Genomic DNA, 18551 nt, shown 5'->3' with positions numbered 1-18551 from the left:
ACTACATACTGCTTTGTAGTGTGTCTCAAGGACCACACCTATTTGACTCATGCTCCAGAAGTGCCCTTCTTGGGAATTGATGTCAAAGGGGGAGAGAGAGCACATCAAAGCTTATCATATGAGCACATCTAAGCTCTTCCAGATGCTAGTAAAACAAAGAGGAGAGAAGTCACATGTCTTTTAGAGGGGAAAGACATGTCGATATATTTGACCTTAGTTATTGTTTTTGCATATCATTGTTGCTCTAACTGTGGTTAATATTACCCTTTCTTGCTCTGATCTTTTCTTGCTCTGATTTTCTCTTACCCTACTTTCTCCCATTATCTAATATCAGATTCAGGGGGAGAAAGAGTCCATATCTAGGGAAGATAATCTTTGGAATTCATTGCACATCTTTAAAATCTTGGGGGACATGTCAATATCCAAATGAAGTACTTAGTACTCACTCATTACATGTCATCCTAGTCTTGGTACTCTTGTGGTTTCCTGAAATTGCTTTACTTAGAGTGTTCTTGTGTTATCTAACCATGTTTTCTCGAGTCCACTCCTTCCAAAGCCAGCTCAAGACCACAAGGTAAGTATATATATGCATCACACTCATGTGCATGATGATCTCTTGCTGATGTACATGTTGTTTGCAAGAGGGATTCATAAACATGTAGGTACACTTCTTATTCACATCATTTGCTCTGATGCATATAGCCAAGATACATGTAACTCATCGCTTGCTATATCATGCTTATGCATTCACATGTTCCTATATTCTAACTTCACATGATTGCATACATGTAGGGGGAGCCTATGCATGTTACATGTCTTTCCAAAGCTTTACTTGCTACTCTTTCTATCTTTGATCTAAAGCTTTGATGTATGTTTTCAGCAATTACCAAAAAGGGGGAGATTGAAAGCAAAAGTGCTCCATGGGTGATTTTGGTAATTAATGTCGACGTATCTCTTGTTGGACTAATACTTTTATCTAGTATATTTAGATAAGTTCAACAATGGCGTGGTAAGGACTAGAGGTGCGGAACCCCTTCAAGGTGTCAAGACACATGTTGGCAAAAGCTCAAGACTCTTCATTTATATTTTAGTGATCCAAGATCACGTTGAGTCCATAGGAAAGCCAATACTATTAAAAGGGATGAGGTGTTGCTTAATGGTCTACTTGCTCAAAGTGCTTGGTGATATTGCTCCAAAACCCTCAACCACTTTCTCTTCCAAATATGTCCAAAACTCAAAGTCAAACTCAGCCCCACGAAATGATCCATCCGGCGCCACCGAGTTCAGTTGACATAGCCACTGCCAGAAACCCTAGCAATTCGGTTACACCGATAAGGATCTCGGTCTCACCGAGATGGCCCTGCAAACTCTCTGTTGCATGTTGTAATTATTTCGGTCTCACCAAAATGTGCAATCGGTCCCACCGAGTTTGCTTGACCAACTCTCTATTTGCTCTTTGCTGAAATCGGTCCCACCGAGTTCAAGCAATCGGCTTCATCGAGATGAGGTTTTGTCCTAGCCCTAGCACATTGGTCCCACTGAGTTGTTCCAGTCGGTCCAATCGAGATTCCTAATGTTCACATTTTGAACTAAATCGGTCTCACCGAGTTTTTCTATTCGTCCTGACCGAGTTGGGTCAAATGCGTGTAATGGTTGGATTTTGTGTGGAGGCTATATATACCCCTCCACCCCTTCTCCATATGAGAGAGAACCATCAAAATGTTCCTACACTTCCACTACTCATTTTCTGAGAGAGAACCACCTATTCATGTGTTGAGACCAAGATATTCCAATCCTACCACAAGAATCTTGATCTCTAGCCTTTCCCAAGTTGCTTTCCACTCAAATCATCTTTCCTCCATAGCCAAATCTATGTGAGAGAGTTGAGTGTTGGGGAGACTATCATTTGAAGCACAAGAGCAAGGAGATCATCATCAATACACCATATATTACCTTTTGGAGAGTGGTGTCTCCTAGATTAGTTAGGTGTCGCTTGGGAGCCTCCGACAAGATTGTGGAGTTGAACCAAGAAGTTTGTAAGGGCAAGGAGATCGCCTACTTCGTGAAGATCCACTCGAGTGAGGCAAGTCCTTCGTGGGCAATGGCCATGGTGAGATAGACAAGGTTGCTTCTTCGTGGACCCTTCGTGGGTGGAGCCCTCCGTGGACTCGCACAATCGTTACCCTTCGTGGGTTGAAGTCTCCATCAACTTGGATGTACGATAGCACCACCTATCGGAACCATGCCAAAAATCTCCGTGTCTTTATTGCGTTTGCACACTCCAATCCCATCCCTTTACTTTCTTGCAATTAGCATGCTTTACTCTTTCCGCTGCTCATACTCTTGCCATGCGTGCTTGAAATATATTGTGAATGCTTAAACTTGTGCTAAAACTCCAACTTAACTTGAAGGACTTAAAAATTGACACTTTTACTTGTTGAGGGTCTAATCACCCCCTCTAGACCCCTCTTCTTGATCCTTTCAGCAATAAATGGCAAAATACAATCAAAGAAAAGATGTTGGATAGTTTCCTATTCACAACAAAAGGTATGGTCATATCACCAAAAAATTATGAAACTAAATTACTTATGTAATCAATGTCAATTATGTGAAATAGATGTGCTCCCCACACAGTCATCCACCCCACCCGCTTGAACACTGCTGGCACATGAGCTTAAAGTCTTTTGTAAGCACAACTTTTTTTGCATAAGAAGGAGATGAACACTTTGATTTTTTATGAGTGATTTCATATGCCATAACCGTTTTGGATCTAAATCCGGCATGCATATACATTAAGGCTAAATACATGGAGAGCACAAAAACAACACCCCAGTGGTACCATGGTGGAAGCAGTGGAATAGAACCCACCCTTCTCAAAACTCCTACAACCCCATCACCCCAATTATCTTCGTCATCGGAAGCATTACCCTCATCACCACTCATGCCCTGGCTAGTTAAATCCAAGTTAAGTTTTCTTGTCGCAAAACTTTTCCCTCTATCCGATCAGAGCCATCATCATCATCATCATCATCATCATCATCATCAGCCTCCTTCTGCTTCAAAGGACCTTCGATAGTGTCATCAAGAACTTCATTTCCCCAGTCATGTATCATTAGACATCCTCTTATGCGGCATCATATATGCAAAGAACCCATGAAGCTCCTGAAGGTCTTGCCGCTCATAGCTTTGCTTTGAGCCATTTGTGTGACTCTCTTTTTGGCCACTAACCACTTGCCCCGTTGCATTTTTCCGATGGGTGAATACCATCCCCACATTCCTGCTTATCATGCCCAAGTAAGCCACAAACCTCACAGAAGTACCAGATCTTTTCATATTTGACACCCAAAAAAATGTCCCTCCCCAGCTAGATTAGTGGAGTCCAATGGGTCAACTTTTTTGCTACTTCGATAGTCGCTTTGACCCTGACATAAGTCCTTCAAAGTACCGTGTTGAGTTCATCTCCACACTCCTCACAGTCCCGACCCACCTTGTGAGTTGATCAACTATCGCTTCATTCACGTAAAGATCATGAATCTTATGGATACGCGCCCACAAGACAACATGCTGAAGCTTAACTAATTCCGACGACGTCCTGCCATCATACTCCTCTATCAAAACCATCAATCCTCGGAAGATCCACGGACCTAGAACATCAGCATCTTCCAGTCACCCAAGCAGCACACGTGAATCACAAAGAGGTTGTCATCCACCTCTCGAATCTTTGGATCATGAGCTAGACTTCCTATAATTTTCAACGCCTGCTTGAGTGATGCACTACTAAAAGTTTTCTTCATGTTCACTTTTGCCACCACCATCCAGCACGCCGCCTTTTTCAGTTTCCATTCTCTTCCTCTCCGACGTACACATCATCCAATTCGCCCTCTTGCAGATATGTCAAGCGTCGCCTGCTTCAGATCGACCCCTGACTCAACCCTCTTTTCCTAGGCATTCCCTAAACGGCGCCAGCTGCAGGCAACCGCGCAAACGGGTGCACACCTCTCCCTCCTTCACGCGTCTTCTTGGGCTGGCCCACCATTCCTTTTTTTCTGTTGTAAAGCACAAAAATGCAAATGCGTCTGGTGGAAATCGAACCCGCGACCTCATCTTCTTTCGCACCATACGCTAACCACCGCACCACTCTTACCTCATGTGTTCGAAAATATCTTCTTCACTGTTTTCTTCTCATGTCTATTTTTTTTGTTTTTCTTGTTTATTCGAAAGGGTTTTGTTCGGTGTTTTTTTTCTTTTGTTCATTTCAATAAACTATTTTTCAAATTAATGAACTTTTCCAAAATCAATGAATGTTTTTCGAAATCGAAGAACTTTGTTCCAAATTCGATGAACATTTTTTTGAATTGGATGAACTTTTTTTTCCAAACTTGACGAACTTTTTTCAAATTCGATGAACTTTTTTTAAAATTCGATGAACTTTCTTCGAATTCGGTGAACTTTTTTCCAAAATCGATGAACTCCTTTTCAAAATTGATGAACTTTTTTCAAATTCGATGAACTTTTTTCCCAAATCGATGAACTTTTTTCAAATTCGATGAAGTTTTTTTCAAATTCGACGAACTCTTTTCCAAAATTGATGAACGTTTTTCATATTTGTGAACTAATTTTCGAAATTGATTTTCGTAAAAAAATTTAAATCGATGAACTTTTCTGAAATTGATAAACTCTTTTTGAGAATTGATGAACTTTTTTTGAAAATTGATAAGCTCTTTTTGAGAATAGATGAAGTTTTTGTTCAAAATCAATGAACTTTTTTCTGATTTTCTGGAAGTTTTTAAAAATCGATGAACCTTTTCAGATTTTTGTGAACTTTTTGGAAAATTGATGAAATTTTTTCTAATTCTGATTTTTTCTAAAATCTGTGGACTTCCGAGAAAAAAAACACATTTTTGTCAAAAGAAATCATGCTTTTCTAAAATGTTTTCATATAATTTAAATATCTACGCAGCTACTGTTCTTATGTATCGTCGCGCTGCAATGTTTCATATACTCGTATTAGCTCGAGTGGTCAGCCAACCACTTACTGGAGGTATTGATCGCGAGTCCAATTCCACGTGCAGTGCCATGTATGTCTGAGTTTTCTTTTTTCGCGCTACTACCTGTGTGTTCGTGGGCCTGGCCCATACTAGCAGGCGCGTGGGTGCCAGAAACTCCAACCAGCGCTGAAGGCGCCGGTTAGGAGCTCCCCTTTTCCTATGTCGTCCCACTAAGACCGCCATGCATTATTATCTAGGCCATCTGGCCGATCTCAGCAAAAAAACAACAAATGAGTTACGTGACTTCATTCCTATTCTGGAGCAGAACTCCAAGGTATCAGCCCGAGAGTACGCGCAAGCGCACGGAGCAGGGGCACACTGCAGCTACCGGTATCAAACCTGCTTGATACTTATTGTTCTGCTTCTAGACAACGGATCAACAATGAAAAATCCTCTATTTTCTTCAGCAAGGGTTGCCTAGTACAGACAAGAGAAGTTGTCAAGAACAATTTGCAAGTACAGAACGAGTCTTTGAGTGAACGCTACCTAGGAATGCCTATAGATGTTGGCCACTCTAAAAACGGTACGTTCAAATATCTTTGGGATCGAGTGTGGGAGAAGATTAAGGGGTGGATGGAGAAGTTACTTTCTGCTGCTGTTAAAGAAGTTTTGAACAAATCTGTTGCACAAGCTATACCAGTTTACTCCATGGCGTGCTTCAGATTACCATGAGGCCTGTGTGAGAGCATCATGTCTATCATTCGACAATTCTGGTGGGGTTCCAAGCATGGAAAGAGAAAGCCCAGTTGGGTAGCGTGGGACATAATGACTATGTCGAAGCACTTGGGGGGCTAGGTTTCCGTGACATGGAGATTTTCAACCTCGCCCTACTGGCAAGGCAGGCATGGCGCACCCTAACAGATAGCAACTCACTCAGTGCCAGAATCCTCAAGGCAGTTTACTTCCCACATTGCTCTCTCCTTCAAGCAGAACTAGGATCGCACCCATCCCAGATATGGCGGGCAATTTTGGATGGTCGTGACATCCTGGCGCAAGGGGTCATCAGGAGAATTGGTGATGGGGAGACGACCAATATTTGGCGGCACAACTGGATCCCGCGTGATGGTCTTAAGCGTCCCATATGCTCTCTAGCTCAGAACCCTCTGGCGAGAGTGGCGCAGCTTATAGATCCAACATCGACAACGTGGAATGAAAACCTGGTACGTTCGGTGTTCACCCACTTTGACGCGGAAGAGATTCTATGGATCCCGCTTTGCACTTGCCGGGTGGGAGATTTCTGGGCCTGGCATGAAGAGCCTCGAGGTAATTTCAGCGTTCGTTCTGCTTACCGAATGATTCTAAAAATGAAACACAGCAGGGAGGCTTGGTTAGCTGAGGAGGACGGTACATCTTATGAGCATCAAGACACCAAGAAGTGGTCCATGATCTGACGCATGCAAGTACCATCCAAACTGAAGGTGTTCATGTGGCGGCTAGCCCGTCATTCCATGCCCACGGGATCGGTCCTCAAACGTCGTCATATGGCAACAGAGGACACTTTGTTCGCTATGTGGGGCGACTGATACATGGAAACGTGCCCTCATTGCATGTCCGATGGCAGCAAGTGTTTGGGCTTTGGCGCCGGATGACTTGGTCCAGCATATGGTTGAGCGCGAGGAGGATGGTCCGAAGGAGTGGCTGTTTGCACTACATGAAATATTGACGAATGACCTTTTCGATCGCCTGGTGGTGACGCTCTGGGCACTTTGGTATGCGAGGCGTAAAGCAATTCACGAGAATATATTTCAGGCACCATACTCTGTCAACAGCTTCATATCAAAATATTTGGCTGAACTACGAGTGACCTAGCAGAGGCATCCTTCCTTGCCCCCTTCTACCAGCGCCCGACCAGCGTGGTGGCTTGCACCACCATCAGGTTACGCGAAGTTTAACGCCGATGCAGCGGTAACCAGAAACGGTGGGACAGTGGGGGTGATCTGTAGAGACGACAGGGGTATGTTTATGGGAGCCTCGACTCTCTCTTTTAGATACATTGTGGATCCTTCGACTTTGGAAGCACTTGCTATTAGAGAGGCACTTGCACTGGCAGATGATCTCTACCTGAGGCGCATCCAAGTGGCATCGGACTGCAAAACGGTGCTGCAGGACATACACAAGGAGAATTTGGCAAGCTATGGAGCAGTCATTCATGAGATAGTCGAACGTTCTTTAGCTTTTGACTTCTGTAATTTCAGTCATGAATTTAGGAGCTCAAATTTTGAAACTCACAATTTAGCGAAGCATGCTTTATCTCTCGGTGGTGGCCGCCATGTTTGGTTTGGTCATCCCGGGAATTTACCATCCGTCTCTGTAAACATTGTGACGACTTAATAAAAGCTTTGTGATGTTGCCTAAAAAAATCAAAAAAAAGCTACCGGTAGTAAATACTCAACACCGATCGCATCCCAGCAGAGTTGGTCAAAACCCTAATCACCTAGGGAACTTGGAGCTTTTCTTCTGTGCCGCTCACATTTTTCTTTTGAGAGATCTCTTTTTTTTTTTTTTTTTGAGAAAGTTTTGAGAGATCTCGGGTATGACATAAACAACCTTAGACAGCCCGGCAGCGCCATAAGAATCAGCCCGGCCCACATGAACTATTTTAAAGACACGCAGCCCAGTTGACAAACCCACAAAGGCTCCCGAGATTTCTAATCCTCTTCTTCTTCCTCCTCCAGCCTACCCCTCTTCTTCCCCGATCCCTCCCCCAAATTCGTCGCCTACCAGTTCCCGGTCTTTTATTCCTCACAAGTTCGTGGCACCAACAGGACGCAACAAGCCAGCTCCACCGGTACCGCACTGCCGTGGGTCGACCCTTCTTCTTCTTCTGCCGGTAAGGAACCCTAGCTTCTCTCTTCGCTGCCTGATTTTCTTGGATGTCCGGTGCCTCTGGTAATCTAACCCATCCATCCGTCCATTCATGGCTGCTTCGATTAGGTCCTCCTAATTCACTCCGGCACGAGATCGATCCCCTCAGGGCGCGGCGCGCAGGTGCCGGAGCGGCTTATTTCCAAGAATTTTATCTTTGGGTGCTAGCAAGAGACGGATAAGATGAAGCGCAAGCGCGGCCACACGCCGGGCAAGAAGAGTTCTTCGAATACCACCGGGGGAGACTCTTCGTCTGCATCTCCGTCCAGCCCAAGCACCGAGGAGAACATCCCAGCGGAGAATGCGCCTGTCTCGAGGTCCACTCCGGCAGTGCCTGAACCATCTCCTCCTCCTGAACCAGAGAAGCCGATCCTCCCTGCCCCAGCTCCGGCTCATCCCACCGCTGATATACCGTACGCCAAGCCGAAGGTGGGGGCGGTATACGGTCGTGTGAAGCTGAAGTTCAAAACCTCCAAGGTGGTAGAGCTCAACAATAGTTCGTCTGTAGCTCAGGCATCCGCTGATGCTGGTAAATCTCAGACTGCCGCTCCTGAAGTGAGCAAGCAAGCTACTGCCGAAAAAGGTATCACTGCATCGTCAACTGGCCAGACAACTGATGGGCAGGAGTCGGAGTTGAGTGGTTCTGATAAGGACAAGGTGGCAAAGAAAGCAGGAAGCATAAAGATCGTCTCGGCGGGATTATCTTCTTCAGTACAAGATAACACCCAGGACAGGGAAGTTGATGAAGTACATGAACCTCTTCCAAGTAAGCAGGAAACTGTTCTAGTAACCGAGGAAAGTGAGAGTGCATCGGAGCCAAAGAACTCACAAGGGTCAGAGATAAAGCAGTCTACCCTGGAATCTCAGCGTGATGAGAAAGAGTTAGCTGCTGCACTTGAAGTGAGTACAATTTGGCTCAACTTTATTTGGCGTCTTTTGATTCTCCAAATATCACATGGTAAAGACCTGAAATAAATGAAACCTTTACTGAAATTCTCTTTTGCTCTCAGGCTATTAAGAAGGTTATGAAGGTCGACGCAGCTGAGCCATTTAACACCCCAGTGGATCCTATTGCTTTGGGAATACCTGTGAGTATTTTGTGGTGCCTCTTCTTTCTTTTCAAATCACCTGGAACTTTGGTAGGCTTCACACATAAATATATTGATCTTAAACACTTAGTTGAGTCAGCCCCTCATAAGTCTCGGTGTCGTATAGTCACTTCCACAAAATGTCTTCAGTGGTGTAGTATCGATCACTTCCACTGAATTGGTTCAGACATCTACTTGCTATGAGTATGCAGGTTTCCATTTCCCATGCCCTCATTTTTTTTCTGCAATTTTTCTGGGGTAACTCTATTTTCAAGTAGGTTGCTGCCCCATCTTTAATTCTATGGCCGAGTAAATAAAACTGATGGTTATGATAGGGCTATTGATCTATGGCATACGTGAAAGCTCTGCCTAATTATATGATTAATTTGGCTAAAACCTAGTCAAGCTTTCCTTGCTCACAAGATCAAGTTCTGAACCCCAGTCTATTTGTTTTTCTTGAACATACTAATAGTAAGAAACAGTAATTACAAATGCAGACCACTTCCACAGCAGTGTCTCAGACAGACTTCTCTAGCTGCATGTCTTGTGACCATTGTTCTAATTACCTAAGAAACTAATTATATGCATGCAAGCTCCTAAATCAATTTCTTATGGAAAATAATTCACTTTATTTTCATGTGATTTTTTTATTCCCCTCACACTTGCAAATTGTGTAGGATTATCTTGATGTTATCGACACTCCTATGGATTTTGGCACAATATGTCAAGATTTAGAACGTGGAAGCAAATATATGAACTCAGAGGATGTCTATAAGGACGTGCAGTTTATATGGGATAATTGTACCAAGTATAACAGTAAAGGTGATTACATAATAGAGCTTATGAAACGGGTAAAGAAGGCCTTCATGAAAAATTGGCTGGCAGCAGGCTTGTATTCTGATGTGCACGAGAATGGTAAGTATTGAACAGATGATAGCTCCGAACTTGTCCTTAGTTAATACTTTTATCTAACATTTAACTTGCATATGAGTTCTTTTCAGTAGTTCCTGTTTCACGTACTACTATATATGTACCTCAAATGAGTCCATACCAAGGAACAAAGGAAACATTTTCTATACTATAAGACATCTTTATTATCAAGTCACTTATACCATCAGTATTTATGAATTTACCGATAAGTTATTTGACATAGTGAATTTTTTTCTGTTATTGTACTTATGTATTGCATAACATAACAAGTGAAAAAAAATGACTTCTAATATATAGTAATGCTGTTATACCACCTCCCTTCCAGGCTTTTGCATTTCATTGTATTAGAAGTTTAGCAATGTTGTACACTGCATGATCATTTATTTAGCTGTATATAGTTTTCTTTACCTGATAGAATACGCGTGTTCATATATATGATCAGTATTTCCCAAAATTTTAGGTGGCAATTACAATACTGGCGATGAGGATACCAAAGTTAGTTCAAAAAGCAAGTCTAAGCAAAAACGGCGTCGCCCAGGGTATGTAGTTAATGTTGTCTTGTGGCCACCTACAAGTTTTCTTTATCTATTCAATTAGAGGCTAGACTATCATATGATATCATGTCTTATGTGCTGTGGGCCATGCTCTTCAGAAATCATATCGACTAGAAGTTTAGAACATTGAAGTAGTGAGATTCAAATGAACTAAGTAACATATTTTACTTTGCAAAATGATTTGAGCAGGATAGCATCTATACACTACTAGAAACTACGATTTTACCTAGAGCCATATATCCTAAGGTAAAAGGCAAAAAACCATAGCTAAAGGCTTTACCTAGAGCTTGCCCTAGGTGAAGAATAGTCGGTAAGGAGCTCTTTCCCTAGAGTGCCCTTGTCAAGCTCTTGGGAACCATTTCTTTACCTAGAGCCGTAAGCTGTAGGGAAATAATTCAACCTGGCTGCTTGTCCAACGTGGAAAGGTAGTTCACCTACAAGCATGTTTGGCTCTAGGGAGAGATGGTGGGGTCCTTTTGAATTATGCCACGTCACAACTTGCCCTACAGCTATTTCCCCCATATGTTCAAATAATACCCTAGGGATACATCATATTTTTATCTGCCATATAAAAATATGCAACTTGAATTTAAATTCATACCAGCCATAATTCAAACAATTCAATCCCGAGCCATAATTCCAATTTATAAATTGTAGCCAAAATTCAACATACAATGACACATACATCGGACTCATGGTTGATTTCAAGCCAGAATTAAAAAAAATACACCACATCTAAAATTTCTACAGCTAGCAGAATACCTAAATCAGCATGTACAAGCATTGTTGGTCAGGCTAAGTATCTGCTACTGCAAATAACTTGCAACAACATGTTATCTATGCTCGATAGACTTCAAGACCCAGAAAAGCAAGGATCAAGAGGTTGGCTGCCGTGGAGGGACAAGCGAGTGAGTTAAGTTCGAGATGCACTGGATAGAAAACATCTTTGCAGCGTTAAGCTCCAAATCTGGGGCAGAAGCATCCAAGTGAGATTGTGATCCTGAAAATTAGTGATGGCAGGCAGTTTAGCACGTAGTTCAAAGACTTGAATATTCTGGTAGGCAGCATAATGAACGTAATTTGGACAATATGGGCATAAGACAAGAGGATTTAATCGCTCCCCACACTACACATAGCCCCTGCATAAAAAAAATCCATGATCATGCTTTGCACAGAAGCATGCATATAATCACAACAGTGCAGATCACCACACATAAAGCTGTGCACATCACTGAAGCATGCATTTTAACATTAACACCCTAGAGGCATACATAGTTTGTATCATTTCAAGTTAGTTCCAGAAAACTTACATCTGAGTGTTGCTGCGCACACAAAGCTGGCGGTTCTTGATTAGTTTCCAAAATCTGCAAGAGAAGAGCTCAGATGTGAAAACATACACGATCATGCTTCAAATGTATAGCGACTTGCTAGCTAGTATGATAAGTGCTTGATGGCATAAAGTGATTTCTGGTTCTTGGTTCAGTTTTTCATGAACGCATACAACTAAGGTTCATGCTTAGCTCATTTCAATTGACACTACACAAGTTTGCATATAACTAGAGATTGAAATCAAATCAAAATTACATGGTCAAGCCACAAACAAAAACAATGCAGAGTTGATGTGAGACACGAACAGTACATACATGAACATGAGATTAAATATGAAGTTCTTGGATGAGGACGGTGCAATGATGTCTTGCCGGTAATAACACAGTAGTAGACCCATTGAAGAGAGCCAATTATCCATGGGGCTTCCCTGAAGAGCAGTCATTTATAATTTGTTCGTTAGCCGCAGATATTGGTCGTCGTAAGATCCCCAAGCTTCAAGAGCCAATGTAAGTTCAAATATTTGTGAAGAAGGCCATGCATAACTAAAAAATGCAGAAATTAATTCAAGACATATCTAGAGAATAGCGACTCTTTGAAAAGACCATAAATAACTAACAAATTATTTATATGAATATGAAAATTATCTCTGGCAAACTCATGACAAACTTGGTCTTGCCGCATTGAGCTACTTAAGAAATAATGGTATGCACGAGTGTGCCAATACCGACATACACCTTGCAACTGCTATTGTTTTCCAAATATGCAGCTGTTAATAATTGCTTTCTGTCTGAATTCCTTTCAATGAGTAGTTGATGGCATAGGAGCTGCATAGTAGTTCTGATAAATCCAGGATATTATGCCATGAGACAGACACCATTTACAATTCCAAAAACACTCTACAAAACATGTTACCTAAACACTAAACTTGTCGAACTAACAAAAAATCTTGTTCAGTATTCTCATGATTTGTTTGCCAACACTATCACTATCTTTGCACTGAGCATGTTAATTAGTACTAGGATTCTTATGCTTGTCTACTGCTGTTTAGGAAGCTCAGTACATCATGGACCTGTTTTGGATGAAAAAGAAAAATAGTACCAACGTGTTAACCTGATTGCCTAGATGATTAATTGCAGATCATTTTTTTGTCCCTATTTGTGCAATATGGAAGTACACATGGTTATTGGCTAGTGACTCACTGGGCATGTAATTTATTTTCGTTCTGATTTTTTGCCTCTCTCTTTCTTGATAAAAAGTTCTGCCTGATTCAGGGAGACATCAATGGAAGTAGAAGTAACACTCCTCATGTTCATGTACTCCTTATAGTGATCTAAAGCGTCCTATATTAGTTTACAGAGGGAGTATGTACTGTTATACGCACCAAAAATCATCAACATTAATTCGGATAGGAAACATGTAGCAACATATCCAGAAAACAAATGTCATAAGTACCTAGATTCATCAAAATTCATCAGTTCCAGTAACCAATAAGTAATCACCAGCAACTTGCAAGTTATTGAGCATGGGTATACACCTTCAATAGAGGGAGATTTGTCAATGGAGGATGGTGCTTGCAGGCGCCGCTGCTGTTGTTCCCTGCTCATCGGCGCTAGCCCAAGTCCCTGCTCACCGCCGTCGCTCAATCTCCCTATACACCATGGAACCGAGTAGCCACATGTTTCCTCTTGTCCCATGCCGCATGGGCTCACCTTGCAGTGCCTATGGTGTGCCGGTGCCAATATCTGTCGGTGCGCGAGGAAGGGGTAGGGACGAGGGGCGACGACCTTCAGAGAGAAAGAGGTTGGCATGCAGCGGAATCACAACCGGCGGTGCTTGATTTGTGACGGAAGGGGAGAAGAGAAGGAGAGGCGGCGGCGCTGGATCTGGAGAGATGGGGGAAAGTGAGATGGCCGGACATGGAAGACCTAGACTTGGTGAAACTTTTTGTCCACTAGTGCCAAGCTCCTTTGGCCCATAGTCACTGCCTAGTGGGCCCAACAGCGTGGGCCGAAATAAAACACGCGGTGCTAGCGTGGGAATAACAAAAAAAATAGTTGCCCACCAAAATATAGCTTTCACGTGGTATCACCGAACCTTCTTCCTATTTTTCTAATCAACATGGTGTCTGCGTGGTCTTCATTACCTAGGGGCCAAACTTAACTGTAGGTAAAGTTTTACTCATTTATTTTCACCCAAAAATCATCTTTTCCTAGAGCTGACTGTTCATAGCTTTTGTTTCCCTTGAGGGGAGTCATAAGCTCTAGGTAAAGTGGTAAACTCATAGTTTCTAGTAGTGATAAGACCTATTTGGCCAGGTATAGTGTCCTGTCGACTTCTATCAGAGAATTCCTTATTTGGCCCTTCCTTAAAATCTCCTTCCCTATTTCTTTTAGCCCAAAATACAATTTTCTTCCCTATTTGACGCTCAATGTAACTTTTGCTTCCATTTAAGCAGTAACGATGTTAAAGTGTGAGATGAGAAGACCTTTTTTGCCCCTAGCGCATTGTGCGACTATACTGGATATCTAAGTAAACAATCAATCAGTTCCACACACAAAAAAAGAAGCAATCAGTTCACCGATATTCTACAGATGTTCATGAATGTTGCACTCCAATAATTTGGTCCTTAGCTGAACTTATCTGTGTGTATAAAAGCCTTAGGAAACGTCTGTAAAACATGTAATACCATATCTAAGATCAGTACCATACTGGTTTGTTCATCACGTTCCAAAAGTATTATGCACTATTAAATCCTCTAAACAGCCCACGGTCGGAACTAGTACACATATTTAGTCGTAGACCAAGCGCACTGTCGGCAGACGAGAATGCCTCCTGCTGGCCACGACCAGCCGGAGACCACGCACACAGCCGGTAGCGGAGGACCAGGGGAACGCCGCCAGCCAGCCACACGCAGCCGGAGACCACGTGTTCGCCTGGACTGAGGCAGTCGCCGCCACCGGTCGTCTCATCTTGACATTAGCCTCCTCTCCGGTCGTGGCACGGGAACAGGTCCACCTCGTCCATGTCCACTGGGACGATGTCCGTCACCTGCAGCAGCACTGTCCGGTGCTCACCCACCGGCTTCGCCACGCCCGTCTTCATTTCTTCCAGCAGCTTCAGGAGCACGCCTGGTCTAGTGAGATGGAATTTGAGTTAGTCTAGGTGGTGATTAAGGAAAGGATCACAAGAAAGGCCGTCTCTGTTATTTTTTTGGAACATCAACGAGTTATTGGTCGTGCCGAAGAATTTGAGTTGGTTCTTTTCCTCGAAGTGGAGCTTTGCACGGACGGCCAGCTGTGACAGGAGAGGACGATCCTAGAAGACAGGAGAAGCTGTTCACACCTTGTGGCACCACTGGAGCCTGTGCAGACGCGCCGTGGCCGTGCTCGCCCCAGTGCAGTGGGCTGACCCCTCTGCGGTGGTGTTCGCCGACGGCCAAGCCGCACCAAGGCCTTCGGCAGCTACCATCTTTGGTTCGCGGCCTCTGCAGACGCATTGTCCCCTTCCACTTTGGCCACCATCCGCAGCCTTGCGCCGCCGCCGCTATGTGCTCTGGTGGGGGGTGGGGGGTGGGGGGGGGGGGAGAGCAAGTTCTATCGTGATCCATCTCTTCCCCTTTTTTCCTCTCTGGTGTTTAGCGTACAGGGGCAGATTGGTCCATGGAAGAAAATACTGACAGGCCAAATAGACGGAATTGTACCAGATTTGACGGAAATGTAGTATAGGGAAAAAATTGTAAATAGTGTCAAAAAGGGAAGAACATTTTGTGTAGGGCCAAATAGGGAAGCAAATTTTAAGAAAGGGTCAAATAAGGAATTCTCTCGACTTTTATCTACTGGCGATACTGACTTTTATTATTATTATTATTATTAGCTTATTTCAGGATTAAAACATAAGTGTAAATTTGTTTAGGATCATAACAGAGATATGCATACTTCCTTTTAAGTTCTTACAATTGTGTAGGGGCTATTATGCTATTCTGTTTGTATTTTGGAATGGAGTAACCGAGCAGGTAATACTTTCCTGACCTATGTGGCCATGTTTGTGTTGCAACTTTTTTTTTAACCTATGTGGCTATTCTGTTTGTGTTGCAACATTTTAGTTGAGGGGCATTGCATCGTTGTTCCCTCAAATAGTTAGCTAAGTGATGAATTACCACCAATGGACATATGTTCCTTGGTTATTCATGGTAGCTTATCTAACCGTGTCATGTTCGTGAGACTGGATATAACACATAGGCATGGTGGGTTTATGTCAGGCTCACATATTTTTCCTTGATTAATTTTGTTAGATTAATACTATTTAACAGGACGGCAGACCACGTGGACTTCCTAACAAACAGAAAGCACATTATCCCAATATGTCCAGCTGCTGAATTTTTGGCTCTCTATGCTACTGCAGGAGATATTATTCTATATTCTTATGTGTGTTTGAATACAGGAATGATCGACACAAAAATGATTGTGCATGTGCTGTTTGTCAAGTTACACGGCGTAAGAAGGAAAGGGATGAAATTTTATCTGTTGATAATGAAGTCACTGTAGTGAACATTTCTGAAGAGCGCAACATGGAGGTTAGAATCAACATCTAAATCGTTGGTTTCAGTGTCATGCATTCCTTGTGTTTGTATGCATATATATGAATTTTTCATCTATTACCTTTTGAGGTGAGGCTGTTGTGTTGTGTAATGTACACCGGATCTGTTAATCTAGTTGCTTCCTTTTATATTTGAGTAATACCACACCATGCTCAGTAGAATTGACATGCTTCTGTTATCTGTGTTTGTGTGTTTGTACACACTAAAGAACTCTTCACCATATCGGGGACACAAATGTTCCTGGTGTCGTTTAAGTAACTCCATAACTGTAGTCATAAGTTTTTCTCATCATTCATTCAGTTGTCGTAGTGGAAGGTGTGCTTTTACTTCATAGACACTTGGCTTGCTTATTCTCAGATGTAAATCTGTATCACCTGCTATGTGGATCGTCTTCACCTTGAATGCTTGAACTAACTTGAGCTTTTGCACGCTAGGTAAACTTCGGTGATAATAATCCTGGTAGTCATGACACAGCCTCTAGTAAGGAGCAACCACGCCATATTGATGTGTTTAAAACAACAATGGAAGCAGATGATGCGCAGACTCAGATGGAAGATCCTGGAAAATCCCTCAATAATCCATCTCCTGACTATGAAGATGAGGTCTCCAGACAGTATTCCGAGGATAAGGAAGAGGAGTATAAAGATCTGAACAGTCAGGACGAACATACTTCCACTCAGCCTAATGATGACTCAGTAGCTGGACATCATGAACAGAAGGTAATTTTAGCCAGGCTGGTATCCTGGAAATTTCAACTTCTTTTTGTCTATGGTATGGCGGTATTTGACAATGTTGCTAGGACCAACATGGGCAAAAAGGTTCATAATTGTCTTGTTAAGTGGTTGGTTTTTCAGCCTGTATTCCTACCTTTGGTAGCTGAACCATCAAATTGTTCCGGGCAACTAGTAATATATGGAAATATAACATTGACTTGTATTGCAATGTGCCTTTTGTCCCACTCACATGCTTTGTCGATTCTTCTATTAGTGCACATTGCGCTGTTTCCCTTTTCTAGTGCACCCACATCAGATGTTAGTAACCGGATCAAGATCAAGTAACCGGATCAAGATCAATAGGCATCAACCATATTGGGTAAAAGTCATTTCCGTATGCCTGTATATTTTCGGATTTTGTTTTGTAAACTGTGCTTTTCGTAATCTGACTGCAGGCACAGACCGAAATTGGGCAGGAGGTGGAAATGGAGGAGTTGCCCATTCAACAGGAGAACGAGTCATTCTTGCAAGTCTGCGCGCGCCTTTTCCCCAGCAAGCAGGGCTCCGTTTTCAGGGGTCGCCATTCTCTGTTCCGTCAGCAGCGCCGTTTGGTGGCACCAAAGGAGAGCCCCCTACACGTCGCCCTGACAGCGATAATGAAACGGTAGAAAAGAAATTCCATGAGCGGTTCCTTGTCAGAGAAGCTCCAGGCAGCGGCGTCATGACTTGGGGGGAAATCTCTTCCCTGAAGACATGGAAGCTGGTTGGAATAACGCTGATGAGGCTCGCTCGGGTGTGATGTGGGTACGGAATTAGTTGGAGGATACCTGTCTGGAAGAATTCTCTTGGTGCAGACTTGAATTTTGTATGCGAGTATGCACATGTCGTCAGTCTCTCTCTCTCTCTCTCTCTCTCTCTCTCTCTCTCTCATTGCTTGCCGGCCTGGCATAGGGTTGTCCTCAAGGCTATAATTCATTTCATTCCCAAGGGAGGCTTTTAAAGTAGTGTTTTGAGCCGATTCTTCCGGCCAACTGCTACCTGACTCTTCCTGAGCTTGCTTGCTCAGGCCCAAAACAAAATACTAGAAAGGTTTGATTGGGATTGGGATTGGGATGCATACATGCTTCATGATTGAATATTATGAGTGAAGATTTATACATACATTCTCTCATCGGTTGTCATAAACCTGTCACCTACTCCCTGGAGCAGACTTGACACTATAGTAAGGATAGTATGCAGACAAGTGGCGCTTTTATGGGGTTTCTGCTGTTTTGCTGATAAGGTCTCTCTCTGCTTGGCCTTTGCCAGCAGCAGAGTTTTGGAGTAAACTCTTTGCCGTCTTGCACGTCTTTTTTCTTGCTTGAAGATCTGCTGCATTTTCTGTCCTCCATAACAGCACTTGTTTTCTTGATACTATAAATAAACAA

General features: G+C 43.0%; 1 protein-coding gene and 1 long non-coding RNA gene across 2 annotated transcripts; one reads left to right on the top strand and one right to left on the bottom strand.

The window, feature by feature from the left end:
* The first annotated feature begins 7666 nt into the window (after window positions 1-7666).
* On the top strand, window positions 7667-18309 carry LOC123147614 (bromodomain-containing protein 4). The gene is made up of 8 exons (XM_044566878.1): window positions 7667-7878; window positions 7983-8813; window positions 8924-9001; window positions 9679-9916; window positions 10392-10470; window positions 16255-16387; window positions 16846-17130; window positions 17580-18309. The coding sequence occupies exons 2-8, from the start codon at window positions 8097-8099 to the stop codon at window positions 17790-17792; spliced, it is 1743 nt and encodes a 580-aa protein (XP_044422813.1). The 5' UTR covers window positions 7667-7878; window positions 7983-8096; the 3' UTR covers window positions 17793-18309.
* LOC123147615 (uncharacterized) lies at window positions 11220-13676 on the bottom strand. The gene is made up of 4 exons (XR_006473343.1): window positions 13349-13676; window positions 12129-12241; window positions 11796-11849; window positions 11220-11485 (listed from the first exon to the last, which is right to left on the bottom strand). It is a non-coding gene; the product is annotated as an uncharacterized lncRNA (long non-coding RNA).
* Window positions 18310-18551: the final 242 nt, after the last annotated feature.

The sequence above is a fragment of the Triticum aestivum genome, chromosome 7A (genome assembly GCF_018294505.1).
Source record: "Triticum aestivum cultivar Chinese Spring chromosome 7A, IWGSC CS RefSeq v2.1, whole genome shotgun sequence".
NCBI lineage: Eukaryota > Viridiplantae > Streptophyta > Magnoliopsida > Poales > Poaceae > Triticum > Triticum aestivum.
Note: the sequence above shows the minus strand (reverse complement) of the source record. Positions and strands in the feature narration are given on the sequence as shown.

Bases quoted from the DNA above. Each gene is read 5' to 3' on its own strand.
- LOC123147614 (XM_044566878.1), top strand. From the start codon at position 8,097: ATGAAGCGCAAGCGCGGCCACACGCCGGGCAAGAAGAGTTCTTCGAAT. The intron at 10,471-16,254 runs GTATGTAGTTAA...GTTTGAATACAG, and splicing joins CAAAAACGGCGTCGCCCAGG to GAATGATCGACACAAAAATG. The intron at 17,131-17,579 runs GTAATTTTAGCC...ATCTGACTGCAG, and splicing joins CTGGACATCATGAACAGAAG to GCACAGACCGAAATTGGGCA.